At 47.0% G+C, this 16,973-nt stretch overlaps 1 protein-coding gene across 1 annotated transcript in view; it reads right to left on the bottom strand.

The window, feature by feature from the left end:
• Window positions 1-4,082: 4,082 nt before the first annotated feature.
• The window catches only part of LOC138353948 (phenazine biosynthesis-like domain-containing protein 1), a 140,689-nt gene continuing 127,798 nt past the window's right edge, over window positions 4,083-16,973 (bottom strand). The window contains exon 7 of the mRNA XM_069307384.1: window positions 4,083-16,339. Within this exon, the coding sequence (XP_069163485.1) occupies window positions 16,227-16,339 (113 nt within the window). The 3' untranslated portion in view covers window positions 4,083-16,226. The remainder of the gene's footprint in view (window positions 16,340-16,973) is intronic.

Genomic DNA, 16,973 nt, shown 5'->3' with positions numbered 1-16,973 from the left:
ATTAAGTGTTCACTACTGGGACTGGGCAGCTCCCAGAGCTAGACGAGGAAGTAGCCCCCTTACGAGAAACTACTAAATATTGAGGTAACAGGGTAGGAAGTAAGAATACAACTAGCATCACTGGATGCAACTAAATTTACTGGGCCCAGATAGAGTATCACCATGATTGTTAAAAGAAGCAGCACAGGGCCTCAGTATACCTATAGCACTAATCTTTAATGAGTCACTTACACAGGGGGAATTGCCCAGCTGCTGGAAGGAGGCAAATATTGGTGCCTATCTACAAAAAGGAGATAAAGAAGAGGCACTTAACTACAGATCAGTGTCGCTCACAAGCATTCTTGCAAAATGCTTGAGATAATTATAAGGTTAAGACTAGTTGCACACCTAGAAAGAATTAGGTTTGTAAGTAAACAACAAAACAGCTTTAAAGAAGTGAAATCATTCCCGACGAACCGCCTGGAGTTTTTTGTTAAAGAAGCGAAAATAAAGAAAGACAGAGAAGGATGAGCAGATTGCATGTTTCTGGACTGCCAAAGTGCCTTTGATACAGTACCACATAGAAGGTTGCTATACACACATGAGAGGCAGGTGGAAGTAGACGGAAACACACTATCATGGGTAAGGAATTACTTAAAAGACAGGTGTCAAAGAGTGACAGTGAAAGGCAAGAAGTCTGACTGGCGTACAGTAACAAGCGGGGCGCCTCAAGGAATGGTGCTGGGACCCATTCTATTTCTCATTTATGTAAATGACTTGTTTGCAGGAGTTGAGTCTTTTATGTCGATGTTTGCAGATGATACAAAACTAATGAGGAGGTTTGAGACAGATGACGATTGCAAGATTCTCCAGGATGACTTGAACAGGTTGCAGAGATGGTCTGAGAAATGACTGCTAGAGTTCAACACTAACAAGTGCAAGGTGATGGAAATGAAAACAAGCGCCTGGAGACTGAAAGGCCAATATACGATTAAGGGAAACTAAGTAGTAGTAGTAGGCATCCACCAGTCTCAGGAGACTATGGAGTTGTGCTCTAGTTGTCGGTCTGGAGTGACCACTTCAGGGCGCAAAGCCAGGGTAGGTCGATTCAGGGGCGAAGCCGTCACCCATGCAGCAGGTCCCCTCACTCCACGGTGCCGAAAGTCTCCAATGGAAAGGCAAACGACTATACGATTGGTTCCAGCGCCGTCGCAGGAATAGTCAGAACGAGGCTGAAGGCAACAACGAACTGACCTAGTGGCTCCAGCTCCGGAGTTCACCTCGAAGTTGGTCAAAGAAGGCTCAGTGTCACCAAACCCGGAGACCGCCGTGGTCGTGGCCGGAGAAGAACCACCCCAGCAAGGGCAAGAATGACCCCAGCCTCTTGAAGCAGAGCTTGGGCCGCACGGCATCCCAGGAGGTGGACGACCGAGTCCCGCACCTACGGGTTCCAGACAGAGATCGTCACAGCCCCCTATCGCCCGAGGCCGGCATCCTAAATGACCCAGCAGAAGGAAGAGTAATAAATATTAATTACAAAAATTATTATTATAATTTGTATAATAATAATAATACAATTGAAAATGAAGAAATGACCTCCCTATAACGATTAGAGAAAACGACTAGGGAGTGGACATAACACCAAACCCAACTCCAGAGGCTCATATTAATAGAATAACGAAAGCCCAGAATAGAGCAGAATAACTCTACTCTGAAAATAGTCAGACATCCTTCAGAAACTTGAATAAGGAGGCTTTAAATCACTATATACTGCCTGTGTGAGGCCAGGTTTAGAATATGCTGCCCCATCGTGGAGCCCCATCTATAAAACCACATATGGAAGCTTGAAAAGGTGCAGAAGATTGCAATGAGACTCGTCCCAGAGCTGCAAAGGATGAGGTATGAAGACAGAGTGAAGGAACTAAACTGTACCATGTTAGAAAGGAGGAGGGAGAGGGGGAACATTATGCAGACGTATAAAATACATAGAGAGATTGACAAGGTGTAAACAGAGGAAATATTTACAATGAATATAAATAGAACAAGTGGACATGGATGGAAGCTTGAAACTCAGATGCTACATAGAGATGTTAGAAAGATTTCTTTTAGCATAAGGGTAGTGAGTATATGAAATGACCTAAAGGTACAGATCGCAGAGGCTAACTCCATTCAAAACTTTAAAAGCAGGTACGATAGGGAAACAGACAAGGAGTCATTAAATTAGACAACCAAAGGCTAGAAAAGCCGGTGTAACGGACCAGACTCACCTCTACTCTATGTAACGCATGCGACTAATAAAGGACTTTAACGTCACTCTGTCTTAACTGGTCGTTAGTTAACGGTATCGATGTTAACCATTGCTCCTGTTGAACTTGTAGCCCCCAGAGCTGCCTTGTACACTTGATGTTTGATCATCAGGTGCAACGGGCACAATGACACTGCTCATGTCAGCTACAAGCAAGTCACCAAGCCTGGGTTATACCTGAAACTTTTTAACACTATAAATGTGTTAGTATGTCAGTCAAACAGTCAGTCAAACAGAAGAATTTGAGAACACCAGGTGTGCCGGTCCCAGTAATTAAGGGGATCTCACCTTTTAGAATAATGACCACAGGTTGAACAAGGGTCAGGTCAGGTCAGGTAATCTTGCCTTTTGCAAAGCCGATAATTGCAGTCGGCTGGCTGGGGAGTGTCCTTCAGATACACCGCTGCCTAGGGTTTAAGGTAGAGAGCCTGAGGCTACCTTACTGGTGGGCGGGGTTTAACTCCAAGATTTCCCATAAATACACAAGGAAATGTAGATTCGGGAGGATTCGACAGCAGACATCAGACAGAGTCCAGAGGTCGTGCTGAAAGCGGGCCCACAGCCGGCCCAGGCTGTGGTGGCTGGGTGGGGTACTCTTGTCTGTCTACGAGCTCTCCCCCTCCCCTTCCTCTCTCTATTCAACTTAGACACTTGGTGAGTTGAACATAAGGTGACGTATTTGCGTTTCCTCAAACTCAGGTGTGAGTACTAGGGACAGACAGCCGTATTGTTCTAAAATTCTTGTGTGATGACTCACCTTGTATTTTAATCTGGACATAGTGAACCTTAAGTTAATTGGCTGAATTATAATACTTATCATGTGAAATATAACTGATATATTTAGTGTTCAAATTGTCTTTAACTTTGTCCCCGAGAGCTTTGTGAGTTGAGGTGGGAGAGCCTCTGAGGTTACTGATTTATTGAGTACATGGTTAGAGTTGGTATATGAACTCTTTGGTTAATTTTGTGATACAGACAAGTGCCATTCCTTGTCTTGTATAAACTTGGATGAATGAGAATGGATGGTGGCAGCCTTTTCCTACTTTCTAAACTTCTTTTTCTACTTATCTACCCTTCATCCTCTACCTCTACCTCTACCTCTCCTACTCACTTCCTACTCCCCCCGCCTTTCTCCCCCTTTCAATTTCACCTGACGACCCTCCTCCCTACCGCCCTCACCCCAAACCCTCACTAATTACTTCATTATTCATCTCTTTCCTTTCGTTTCTCTGATTCGTTCGTGGCAGTGAACGAACTAAAGTCGCAAGTAGCTGATCAAGTTACAATGCCTTGTGTTCGTGATACCTAGGTAATCAAATACCTAGGTGTTGAATTAGAGAGGCTGCAGTAGGGACTCTGGGGGTAACTCAAGAATAGCTAACTGGGGAATGGGATAATCGACAAATGAGAGCTCTTTCCCACCCCACTCCCCCGTTAGAATAGTTAACTAGGGGTGGAATAATGGACTAGAGAGTGCCATTTCCCCCACCCCGCGTTACAACTTCTTCAAAAGACTTTAAAACACTGCCACCACCTTCTTCTTTATACCCATTGTATAATTAAGCTAATTGACTGTGAAGGAGGAGTCAGCCAATTAGTCAAAAATCCCAAGAATCTGAATCCCCCAATTACTGAAAGGGAGGGGCGGATATACTCTATGATGGCTTACTCAATCAAGGGGAAATACTTACTATATGAGGCTGCTTGGTGGAACCACATGAGTTACAACACAAAATAAATAGCAGGATCTTGAAAATCATAAATAATAATTGGGGAAAATTAGCTAAATACAATAAAATTCAATAATTTCGTTTATTAACACACACATATGAAATGTAAAGACTATTTAATATTCCTAATCTATCCTAAAGGCAATAATTAAAATGGACTTAATTAAAACTGTACCAAGATCAATAAGAGTACTTTACCTTAAAATATCTACAAACTCTCAGCCGGTGTGGTGGCCTCCTTGGGGTAAGTGGTCCCACCTCTCTACACTGGCCGCCCAAAACACACTGTCTAAACTGTGCTCAACCTGGGGGGGCCGGTCGGCCGAGCGGACAGAACGCGGGACTTGTGATCCTGTGGTCCTGGGTTCGATCCCAGGCGCCGGCGAGAAACAATGGGCAGAGTTTCTTTCACCCTATGCCCCTGTTACCTAGCAGTAAAATTAGGTACCTGGGTGTTAGTCAGCTGTCACGGGCTGCTTCCTGGGGGTGGAGGCCTGGTCGAGGACCGGGCCGCGGGGACACTAAAAAAGCCCCGAAAACATCTCAAGATAACCTCAAGATAACCTTATGTGAGCCTTGACTGGTGGCGTAACTAGTTGTTCAAAGATAATTTCAAAGCTAAATCATCTGCACTTTGCAAAATTTAAGGATTGAATCTTTACACATAAATTATGGTTAATTACATTGGCACTTGAACAGAGGTAGCTTTTAAATACAATATTGAATAGTAACATGGATTTCTTTAGTTTAAGGAATTAAAAACGCCCTGGAGCAGTGGCAGTCTACAGCCGTGTAGGAACATCTTGACCTGAGCTGAGGGTGACTCATTGTAATGTTGCCAAGTCAATACGTACCAATAGTTGAACTCATTATTATAGTCCTCTGCCTCTATCGTCACTTTAAGAAAGAACTACTACGTATTTCCATGCTAGTGAATGACTTGGTACAAGCCCCAGATAAACAATTCTCTCAATATAAACTAAGTGGTACACTTACACACATGGCAACATTATCCCCTTAGGAGTAGTACACTGGCTGCTGAGTGACCTAACCTGAGGTAAGAGGTGTTGCCAGCTCTCACTGTCAAGCCCCATCATGTACAAACTTCAACAGATGATAACATACAGGACTCTGTAAAACTCTTCCCTTCTTCCTTTTATGTATAATAAGGAGTATGCAGAATCTATTCCTTATAAGGGCAACCGTAAGATGGGACTCTACAAAAATACACGTGACAACACTGTTTAATCTCTTCCCCCAACACTGAAGTGTTACATCAAAGCAAGCCAGTGTCCTCCTCTCTCTATACTGCTGATGCGCGAACACCCGCCTGTAACCATACAACTATACAATCCAAGATACATCACACGGTGTAACAGCTAACTATTACACAAGGTCCAAGAGCTAGAGCTCGATCCTGCAGGCACAAATAGGTGAGCACACACACACACACACACACACACACACACACACACACACACACACACACACACACACACACACACACACACACACACACACACACACACACACACACACACACAATGTGTAGAACGCCCCAGTAGGAATGAGCGACCACAGTACACTGGTGTTTGAGTACCTGGTTGAAGAAGGGTTATTGAATTCGAGGAGGGGTACTGAAAACAAAAGGCTGGCATTCCTTAAGGGTAATAATGAGGAGATACGAAGATTCCTAACAGATATAACATGGGAAACAGAGCTTAAGGGAAAGACGACCCAAGATATGATGGACTACGTCACGCCGAAATGCAAGGAGGCAGCAAACAAGTATGTCCTAGTCCAAAAGGAAGACAACGAAATGAAGATGAGAAACCCATGGTTTAATTAGAGATGTAGGCTAGCTAAGCAGCAAAGTAAAAGGGCATGAAGAACTATAGGAATAACAGGACACTTGAGAGCAGAGAAAGATACCAGAGTGCCAAGAATGAATATGTCAGGATGAGAAGAGAGGCAGAAAGACAATACGAAAATGACATCGCGAGCAAGGCAAAGGCTCAAGCTAAATTGCTGCGCAGCCACATCAGGAGAAAAATAACAGTAAAGGATCAGGTAAGTAAGTAAGTAATTATCAAAATGAAGGCAACAAACCGGGAAGGTTATGTCGCACCATCAAATGTGCTGGATAATCAGAGGGCGCTAAATATCACCAAGGATGCCAATACGGGAACTGTAACGCATAAGGCGAACGATATCAAAAGTATCCGAGTCACCGAGAATACAACCGAGAGAGAAGCGACTGTGGGGGACGGTCGGAAAACAAGACACATGCTCCTCCCGGAAGTCAGGACATTCAACAAGGATATACACGACCGTTGAGGGACAATGCAATTAGGACAATAAGGAGCAGGGCGGCGCTCCATCAAGTGACCATGAGTTAAGCGAGTATGGCCAGGACGCAACCTCGCCAGAGACGTTTCCCATTGCCGATTATGGTGGCAGGAGGATGGCCACGAGGACACACAACCTTTAAGAGAACGTAGTTTGTTACCAGTAACAGACGACCAACAAGCCTGCCCACAGGTAAGGATGGAGGAATGGATAACCGGGTAAAAGTCGGAATAAGGAATACCTTTACGAGAGATGGGACAAGAGCAGACAGCTTCCCTGGTGGCAGCATCCACACGCTCATTTAAAGAGACACCAATATGGCTGGGAACCCAACAAAACTCAACCAACTTAAATTTACTGTGAACAAGAAACAGCCAATGCTGGATCTCGACAACTACAGGATGAACCGGATTAAAGGACCCGAAAGCCATGAGGGCACTACGAGAGTCAACAACAACTACAAAAGAAGATTGACAACGAGAGAGCAGGAGACGAAGAGCATAGAGAATAGCATAAAGCTTCGCTGTAAAGACGCTAGTCTCCAGAGGTAAGCGATACATATAAGTGTGATCAGGAAAAACAACAGAGTAGCCAACACCGTCCGCAGACTTAGACCCATCAGTGAAGACGGAAATGGAGTGCGAGTGAGAAGAAAAGTGCTTAAGGAAAATGAATTTTGGAACCGTAGAAGGGGTAAAAGCTTTAGTGACGTGGGTCAAGGATGTACAAAACTGCGGAAGGGGGACTCTCCACGGGGGCAAAGAAGGAACAACACAAGAAGAAATATTAGAAATATGAACGGAAAGAGAATCCTGTAGGCGGGATAACCGGACAGAAAGAGAGAGGTGGTGAAGAGGAACAGGAACCGCAGGAGGGGTAAAAGTTAAAGCACGACAGAGGCGAGAGGAAGGGTGTTGCAAGGATCGTGCAAGATAGCGAAGACAGTAGTGATCACGGTGGTCCTGGAGAGACAGGAAGCCAGTGTCAACATATAAGCTGAGGACGAGAGTCGAACGAAAGCCACCAGAGCTGAGGCGCAACCCAGTATGGTGCAAAGCATCAAGACGGTGAAGAGTAGAAGGAGAAGCAGACAAGTAAGCAGGGCAACCATAATCGAGCTTAGACAGAACGAGAGAGGAATGTAAAGCATGGAAAGTGCGTCTATCCGCTCCCCAAGAAGTATGGGACAATACCCGAAGGAGGGCAAGGGCCTTACAGCACTCAACACGGAGGTAAGAGATATGGGGAGACCAAGACAAACGAGTGTCAAAGAATAACCCTAAAAGTTTCGCGGAGTCTTTGTACTCAAGGGGAAGACCATAAAGTGACAGAGAGAGATGAAAAACGACCCATTTCCGAGTAAAAGTCATGGCACAAGTCTTAGTAGTAGAGAACTTGAAGCCATGATCGTTGGCCCAAGACGACACGGCATCATCAATCGCAAGTTGAAGCCGACGTTGAAGGAGAGGCGAATCATCACCCAGACAGCAAAGGGTAAGATCATCGACATATAGAGCAGAGAAGATGCCTGAAGGAAGAGAGGTAAGAAGACCACTGAGGGCAACCAGAAAAAGAGTAGTGCTCAGAACACTACCTTGGGGCACACCTTCGTATTGCTGAAAAGAGGCAGAGAGAGTGGTACTAAGACTCACCCGAAAGGAACGATGAGAGAGGAAGCTGTGGAGAAAGAGAGGGAGATGGCTACGAAGGCCAAAAGAATGAAGCTGGGATAGAATATGATAATGCCAGGTGGTGTCGTAAGCTTTTTCCAGGTCAAAAAAGACGGCAACAACGGAGGTCTTCGCAGCAAAAGCAGAACGAATATAGACCTCCAAGTTCACCAGGACATCTGTTGTGCTGCGGCACTTGTGGAAACCAAATTGAGAAGGGGAAAGGAAGTGATGGTGTTCCAGGAACCACATCAGACGAACGTTAACCATACGTTTAAAGAGTTTGCAGACACAACTTGTGAGAGCAATAGGGCGAAAGTCCTTAGGGGATGTTCCCAGAGACCCTGGTTTGCGAACAGGGAGGACAATGGCATCGAGCCAGTCCTCAGGGACTGACGACGACTCCCAGATCCGATTATACAGACTTAGTAAATACTGAGACGTGCATGGAGGGAGATGGCGAAGCATCTCATAATGAATGCCATCGGAGCCCGCTGCCATAGAACTGCAGAGGGCCAGGGCAGAACGAAGTTCAGAGAGAGAGAGAGAAGGGATCGTTATAGGGAAGTCGAAGACGAATGCAGAAATCGAAAGGACGAGATTCAAGGACAGGTTTACGAAGAAGGAAAGATTGGGGAAGATGAAGACCAGAGCTAACAGAAGAAAAGTGGGAACCCAGTTTGGTAGCAACCTGCAACGGATCCGCCACAAGAGTACCACGGAGGTGAAGGACCGGTGAAACATTGGGAACGAACTAACCCGCTATCTTGCGGATACGCTTCCAGATCTGTGGCAGGGGAGTTTCGAACGTAATTGTTGAGACATAAGATGCCCAACATTCACGTTTAGCCATACGGATGGCCCTACATGCCACCGCACTCGCCTTCCTAAAGAAAAGAAAAGAATCGGCCGTCTGCCGACGGCGGTGTATCTTCCAGGCTGCACGCTTACAGTGGAAAGCCCGAGCACAATCTGCATTCCACCAGGGAACGCACTTCCGTGGACCCCGAGAGGAAGAGCAAGGAGTGAGTGGAGGGCAGCGTCGAAGACAGTGTCATGAAAATGGAGAAGAGAGAGAGAGAGGGGCAGAAGGGAGGGGTCACAGAGAGCAGCACTGAGGGTAAATAAGTTCCAGTCTACTTTAGCAAACTGCCATCTAGGGAAGGAGAGGTGAGGGTGAAAAGGGAAAAAGGTAACAAGGATGGGGAAATGGTCACTGCCATGGAGGTCATCAAGAAATCTAAGTAAAGAGAAGACGAGCAAAGAGAAAGATCAAGACAGGAAAGAATGCGAGTCCGAGAGTCCAAATGCATGGGCTTACCAGAATTCAGAAGAGACAGGGAAGAAGAGAGGATAAACAACTCCAGAAGGCGACCTCGGGTGTTCGTCAGAACATCACCCCAAAGGGAACGACGACAATTGAAATCAGCCAGCAGGAGCACAGGCTCCGGCAAGGAGTCCAGTAGGTATTTCAGATCAGGAAGAGAAAGCGGGACACTCAGGGGGAGATAAATGGAACAAACTGGTTTACCATATTCAGAAAGATATGAGCAGCAGAACAATGGAGAGGCGAAGGAAAAAGTAACAAAGTTAACATCAGAGCGAATCAAGAGAGAAGAAGAATTAGGAGCCCCAGCAACAGCTGGGGGGGGGGGGAGAGAAAGGAATAGCCACGAAAGCGACCAGGATGAGCACCAAGCATCGGCTCCTGGAGACATGCACAAAGGGGCGAAAACAGCAAAATCAGAAGTTGGAGTTCAAGGAAATTGGCGTAATAACACTGAACGTTCCATTGAAGAATAGACATCGGCGAGAAGAAAAAGGACAACAATAGAGAACAAGGAAGAAACAAAGGCGAAAGAGCAGCATAACACGTTAAAGAAGATCAGGGTCGGGATCATGGTCAGCAAAGTCAGGGTTAGGGGGCATGGTAAACTGAGTAAAGACAGAGGGAAGGAAGCGGGAGAACAGACCAGAGGTGGGTGGCCGGGGTCCGGAGGAGGAGGAGGAGGAAGAGGAGGAGATAACCGAGAGGAGCAGTCAAGGACAGCAGCAGGAAGAGGGGGAGTAGAAAGAGGGGAGCGTACCTCAGCAAGGGCATCAACCGAGAGGGAAGCGGGGGCCAAAGAAACCTCCATAGCAGGAACAGGGGGCGCAACCACCGAAATGGGAGGGGAAGGAGCGATAGAGTCAGTAGTAGGGGCTGAGAAAGAAAGCGAAGCCTTCTTAACTGCCGGGGAGGAGGAAGGAGAGGAACCAGGCTTACGCTTCTGACTTAAAGAGACCGGTGTACGAGCAACTACGTACTGGGCAACGGATTCCAGCGTCTCAACAGAAGAAGCTGAACGAGAGCACACACGACGACCGTTATGAGAGCGCTGGACATCAGCCTGCACCGACAGGCGGCGGGGAGAAGAGACGGAGGAGAAGGATGGGAAGGAGGATCAGAGGGAGACGAGGAAGAAGACACAGGAGACATGATAGACTGGGAAGAAAGGAGAGGGAACCCCAGACAGAGGATTAGGAGGGGGACCCTGCGGGACAGAAGTCAAAGGAACAGAGGAGGGGGCAGTGGGCGTATCAGGGTCCAAGACCGGAAACGGTTGTGAGTCTGAGGAAGGTGGGAAGGACGAGGAGAGGAAGGGCGCAACATGCGAGCATGAGACGTTAGCATAAGGCAGGAGCCGGCAAACCTGGCGAATCACATCAGGAAAAGATAAACGCTCCCGGTGCTTCAAGTTGAGGACGGCTGCTTCAAGCTTGTAATGGATATACGCACAGGAGAAGGTAGGATGGGCCCCACCGCAATTGAGGCAGCGAGCCTGGGAAGAAGTGCACTCAGACTTAGAGTGACCTTCGCCCCCACACAAAGGACAGAGAGAGACAGTCCCAGAGCAGCGGAGGGCACCATGCCCAAACTCCAGCACTTGTTACAGAGCCTAGGAGAAGGAATGTACTCCTGGACGGAGCACCTGGGCACCAGCAAGAATGACAGAGGATGGAAGGGTCCTACCATCAAAGGTAATCTTCACAACCCAAAGGGGTTGAAAGCAACGACCATGAGGGGGGCAAGTAAACGAGTCCGCCTGGAGGACAGAATGGCCTTGGGCATCAAGGATATGCCGAATATCATCGTGGCAGTTCTGCAGATTCCGAACACTGGTCGCAACATGGAGCGCGAGGAGAATAGAGCCAACACTGGCATTCAACCGAGCGTTCTTTGAAACCTGAACAGGGATCTTGCCAAGGCAGGATAAGGCAGCCAATCGGGAAGCTGCATCCTGAGAAGGAGCAGCAACGACATGTGTTCCGAGACGAGTGGGGTTGAAGGTAACAAAGGCATCCACGGACTCAACAAGATTCCGATGGAGGGAGAATTCGTCAGGAGGTGCAGAATCAAGAGGGAGGAGATCAAAGTATTTGGCCCATGAAGCAGGACCAAACAAGGCCTGATATGCATCAGAACGGGAAGGAATCGAGCGAGTGTGGCCGTGGCGTGGACGGCGTTGAGAACCCCCAGAGAGAGAGGGGTTAAAAGGCGCAGTAGTCACAATGAGAGACTTAGCCGCACCAGGGGACAAAGTGGTCACCACTGGGGCCTTGAGGCTCGACCCAACCACAGAGGAGGGAGGGGAGCTGGGGGAAGAAGTCAGGAGGGTCAAAGGAGGAGCAAGGTCGGGGCCCATTGCAGCGGGGGCTACAGAGCCCAGACTTCCAATACAGGCCGACTCGGGGGCTTGGTCGCCCACTCCACAAGCCTGAGGGGGTACAACAGAAACATTCAACGACATACAGACGAAGAGTGACAAATTCATCCACGAATGTGCCCCCATATCCACCATGGAGCCACAATTAAAGGCAGGACACCCAACAGGGTGTCGCCGATCATGCCGGGGCCCCCTAGGTATGCTTCGTGAGTATACGCCCCACAAACGCCACCTTAAGAACCGTCAGTCCATCGAGATCGGGTTCAGCGACGAAAGGGGAATTGACAATAAAAGGTTCCCCTTGCTCGAGACGTTGGGTACTACAGTTCCACGGGTGCAGGAGTATGCCTCCTGAAACAGGATGTGAGGATGCACCCGGGCATCAAAATAGAAGAAGCCCAAAGGAATAACCAAAACAAGCAAAAGGTCGGCAGGAAACGACAAGCAGATAGGAGAAGGGGGGGAAGAAGGAAAAGGAAAAGTCGTTCAGCACAATTAGAGAGGACAGCAGCAGGTGCACAAGGCCACGAAAGGACAGAGGACTGTCCTAAGGAGCATCACACTCTGGCAGCGACCCACTAAACCCCCCTCACGGCATCAACGAGCTGAATTGGGAGGGGGGAAAGGATCAGGCAATGAAATTAAGGATAGGGGCAGAAGGATTCACAACAAACGACAAGGAGGTGTGTGAGGAACTGAATATTAAATTCCAGGAGGTCTTCACCTTAAAACAAGTAGAAATTCCAGAGTTAAGAGAGGGAATAATTAACCAGGAACCACTGGAAGAGTTAGAGATTACCAGGGAGAAAGTTGTTACTAGAGTTGGATGTGACAAAGGCTATAGGCCCAGATGGAATCTCCCCTTGGATACTAATGGAAGGAGCAGAAGCACAGTGCTTACCACTCTCCATAGTGTATAACAAATCACTGACAACAGGGGAACTGCCAGAAATTTGGAAAGCAGCTAATGTAGTCCCGATATATAAGAAAGGGGATAGACAGGAGGCACTGAACTACAGGCCAGTGTCCCTAACCTGCATACCATGCAAGCTGATGGAGAAGATTGTGCGAAGAAAGCTAGTGGAACATCTGGAGCGAAGGAACTTTGTAACACAGCATCAACATGGGTTCAGGGATGGCAAGTCCTGCCTCACAGGGTTAATTGCATTCTACGATCAGGCAATAAAAATCAGGCAAGAAAGAGAGAGATAGGCTGACTGCATATTTTTGGATTGCCAGAAAGCCTTTGATACAGTCCCACACAAGAGGCTAATGAAAAAGCTGGAGATGCAGGCTGGAGTGAAAGGGAAGGTACTCCATTGGATAAAGGAGTACCTAAGCAACAGAAGGCAACAAGTCAGTGTGAGGGGTGAGGTCTCAGATTGGCGAGACATTACGAGTGGAGTCCCGCAGGGGTCAGTCCTTGGACCTATACTGTTTCTGGTATATGTAAATGATCTCCCAGAGGTTATAGAATCGTTCTCTCAATGTTTGCCGATGATGCAAAAATTATAAGGAGGATTGAAACTGAGGATGATAGTAGGAGGCTACAAGATGATCTAGACAGACTGAGTGAATGGTCCAACAAATGGCTGTTGAAGTTCAACCCGAGTAAATGCAAAGTAATGAAACTAGGCAGTGGAAACAGGACGTCAGACACAGGATACAGAATAGGAGATGAAGTACTTAATGAAACGGAAAGAGAGAAAGATCTAGGAGTTGATATCACACCAAACGTGAAGCCCACATAAAAAGAATACCGTCTGCGGCATATGTGAGGCTGGCTAACATCAGAACAGCGTTCAGGAACCTGTGTAAGGAATCATTCAGAATCTTGTACACCACATATGTAAGACCAATCCTGGAGTATGCGGCCCCAGCATGGAGCCTGTACCTTGTCAAGCACAAGACGAAGCTGGAAAAAGTCCAAAGGTATGCCACTATACTAGTCCCAGAACTAAGAGGCATGAGTTACGAGGAAAGACTACGGAAATGCACCTTACGACACTGGAAGACAGAAGAGTAAGGGGAGACATGATCACAACCTACAAAATCCTCAGGGGAATCGACTGGGTAGACAAGGATAAACTATTCAACACTGGTGGTACGCAAACAAGGGGACACAGGTGGAAACTGAGTACCCAAATGAGCCACTAGGACGTTAGAAAGAACTTTTTCAGTGTCAGAAAGTTAACAGATGGAATGCATTAGGCAGTGATGTGGTGGAGGCTGACTCTATATACAGTTTCAAATGTAAATATGATAGAGCCCAGTAGGCTCAGGTATCTGTACACCAGTTGATTGACAGTTGAGAGGCGGGACCAAAGAGCCAAAGCTCAACCCCCGCAAGCAGAATTAGGTGAGTACAATTAGGAGAGTACACACACACACACACACACACACACACACACACACACACACACACACACACACACACACACACACACACACACACACATAACCCCATAAAAGGTTGATGCATAAGCTAGAGAAACAGGCAGGAGTAACTGGTAGGGCGCTCCAGTGGATAAGGGAGTACCTAAACAATAGGAAGCAGAGAGTTACAGTGAGGGGTGAGACCTCAGACTGGCGTGAAGTCACCAGTGGAGTCCCACAGGGCTCTGTACTTGGACCTATCCTGTTTCTGATATACGTAAATGATCTCCCAGAGGGTATAGACTCATTCCTCTCAATGTTTGCTGATGACGCCAAAATTATGAGAAGGATTAAGACAGTGGAGGATAGCTTGAGGCTTCAAGAAGACCTGGACAAGCTGCAGAAATGGTCGAATAAATGGCTGTTAGAGTTTAATCCAAGTAAATGTAATGTAATGAAGATAGGGGTAGGAAGCAGGAGACCAGATACAAGGTATCACTTGGGAGATGAAATACTTCAAGAGTCCGAGAGAGAGAAAGACCTGGGGGTTGATATCACGCCAGACCTGTCCCCTGATGCTCATATCAAGAGGATAACGGCAGCAGCATATGCCAGGTTGGCTAACATAAGAACGGTCTTTAGAAACTTGTGTAAGGAATCTTTCAGAACATTATATACCACATATGTCAGACCAATCCTGGAGTATGTGGCACCAGCATGGAGTCCATATCTAGTCAAGGATAAGACTAAACTGGAAAAGGTTCAAAGGTTTGCCACCAGACTAGTACCCGAGCTGAGAGGTATGAGCTACGAGGAGAGACTACGGGAATTAAACCTCACTTCGTGGGAAGACAGAAGAGTTAGGAGGGACATGATCACCACATTCAAGATCCTCAAGGGAATTGACAGGGTTGATAAAGACAGGCTGTTTAACACAAGGGGCACACACACTAGGGGACACAGGTGGAAACTGAGTGCCCAAATGAGCCACAGAGATATTAGAAAGAACTTTTTTAGTGTCAGAGTGGTTGACAAATGGAATGCATTAGGAAGTGATGTGGTGGAGGCTGACTCCATACACAGTTTCAAGTGTAGATATGATAGAGCCCAGTAGGCTCAGGAATCTGTACACCTGTTGATTGACAGTTGAGAGGCGGGACCAAAGAGCCAGAGCTCAACCCCCGCAAGCACAACTAGGTGAGTACACACACACACACACACGCACACACACACACACACACACACACACACACACACACACACACACACACACACACACACACACACAGGAAGGCTCGTAGCTGAGGGGATAGTGTTTGGCAGTCGTAGTCCTAAGGACTCGAGTTCGATTCCCGGCCGAGGTGGAAACAAACAGGCAGAGTTTTTTCCACCATGATGCACCTGTTTACCTAGCAGTAAATAGGTAACTGGGAGTTAGACATCTTCTATGGGCTGGTTTCTAGGGATGTGTGTGTGTGTGTGTGTGTGTGTGTGTGTGTGTGTGTGTGTGTGTGTGTGTGTGTGTGTGTGTGTGTGTGTGTGTGTGTGTGTGTGTGTTGTGTTGTGTGTGTGTGTGTGTGTTTACTAGTTGTGTTTTTGCGGGGGTTGAGCTTTGCTCTTTCGGCCCGCCTCTCAACTGTCAATCAACTGTTTACTAACTAACTACTAACTTACCAACTACTTTTTTTTTTTCCCCCACACCACACACACACACCCCAGGAAGCAGCCCGTGACAGCTGACTAACTCCCAGGTACCTATTTACTGCTAGGTAACAGGGGCACTTAGGGTGAAAGAAACTTTGCCCATTTGTTTCTGCCTCGTGCGGGAATCGAACCCGCGCCACAGAATTACGAGTCCTGCGCGCTATCCACCAGGCTACGAGGCCCCAAGGTGTGTGTGTGTGTGTGTGTGTGTGTGTGTGTGTGTGTGTGTGTGTGTGTGTGTGTGTGTGTGTGTGTGTGTGTGTGTGTGTGTGTGTGTGTGTGTGAGAGTGTGTGTTTAAGAGAAATATGTGTAGCAGACATAATACAGGAAAAATAGATTGGTTAGAGGCGGGGTCCAAGAGCAAATGCTCGATTTTGAAGGCACAAATAGTAAATACACAGGTTTCTATAAATTAATGTGTCCGTGGATGACGGTTGTGGCTGCCCCGGTGATGCTGACTCTGTTGTCATCCAGGACTGTAACCTTCACATCCCCACCACGCTTGGAACACTGCCGAACTGTGGAGATAGAGAGAGAGTCAAGAACTTCCAGATATACGCCAGCTTAGGAGTGAATAATCGCTGATGCAGTCATGTTTTTTTATAAAGGCATTACTCGCATGAGGCTGTTAGTGGGTGAGAACCTATGTTATGTGTGAGTACTATTGACCGTCAACGAAGTTGGGCCAGGTGGTGAGCTTTGCTCATAGTGGCCTTAAACATAAGAACAAGTCTACCAACATCTCGCAGGCATTGAAGGTTCTGGTGTTCTGACCAGCAAAACCAGAACAGTTCAAGACTAGAGATAAAACTCCTTGCATAATTCTCCATCGTCCAAAATTCTGATGAATGACGGGGGCAGGCAGGTCAAGAGAGCGTCGAACACTCAAGATGAGAACAAAATTATGCTTCATATAAGATTTAACAACCATTAAAGTTAAAAGGAATAATGTACTGTACTATAAGTTTCAAGTTTCCATTCTGTCCGATTTATAGGAACATTCAGTCTTATTAGCTTTAGCATCATTGCCAGTGTTTTCTCAGCTGTAAATGTGATCTGCCATCACCTTATCCAGCAACATATTGCCAAAAGTTTGATTAATGACCCCTCTTAGGAATGAGCATTTCTTCCTTCCCATATGTCATCTTCCCA

Source organism: Procambarus clarkii, chromosome 60 (assembly GCF_040958095.1).
Source record: "Procambarus clarkii isolate CNS0578487 chromosome 60, FALCON_Pclarkii_2.0, whole genome shotgun sequence".
NCBI classification, from domain to species: Eukaryota; Metazoa; Arthropoda; class Malacostraca; order Decapoda; family Cambaridae; genus Procambarus; species Procambarus clarkii.
This window is presented reverse-complemented; position numbering and strand designations above follow the sequence as displayed.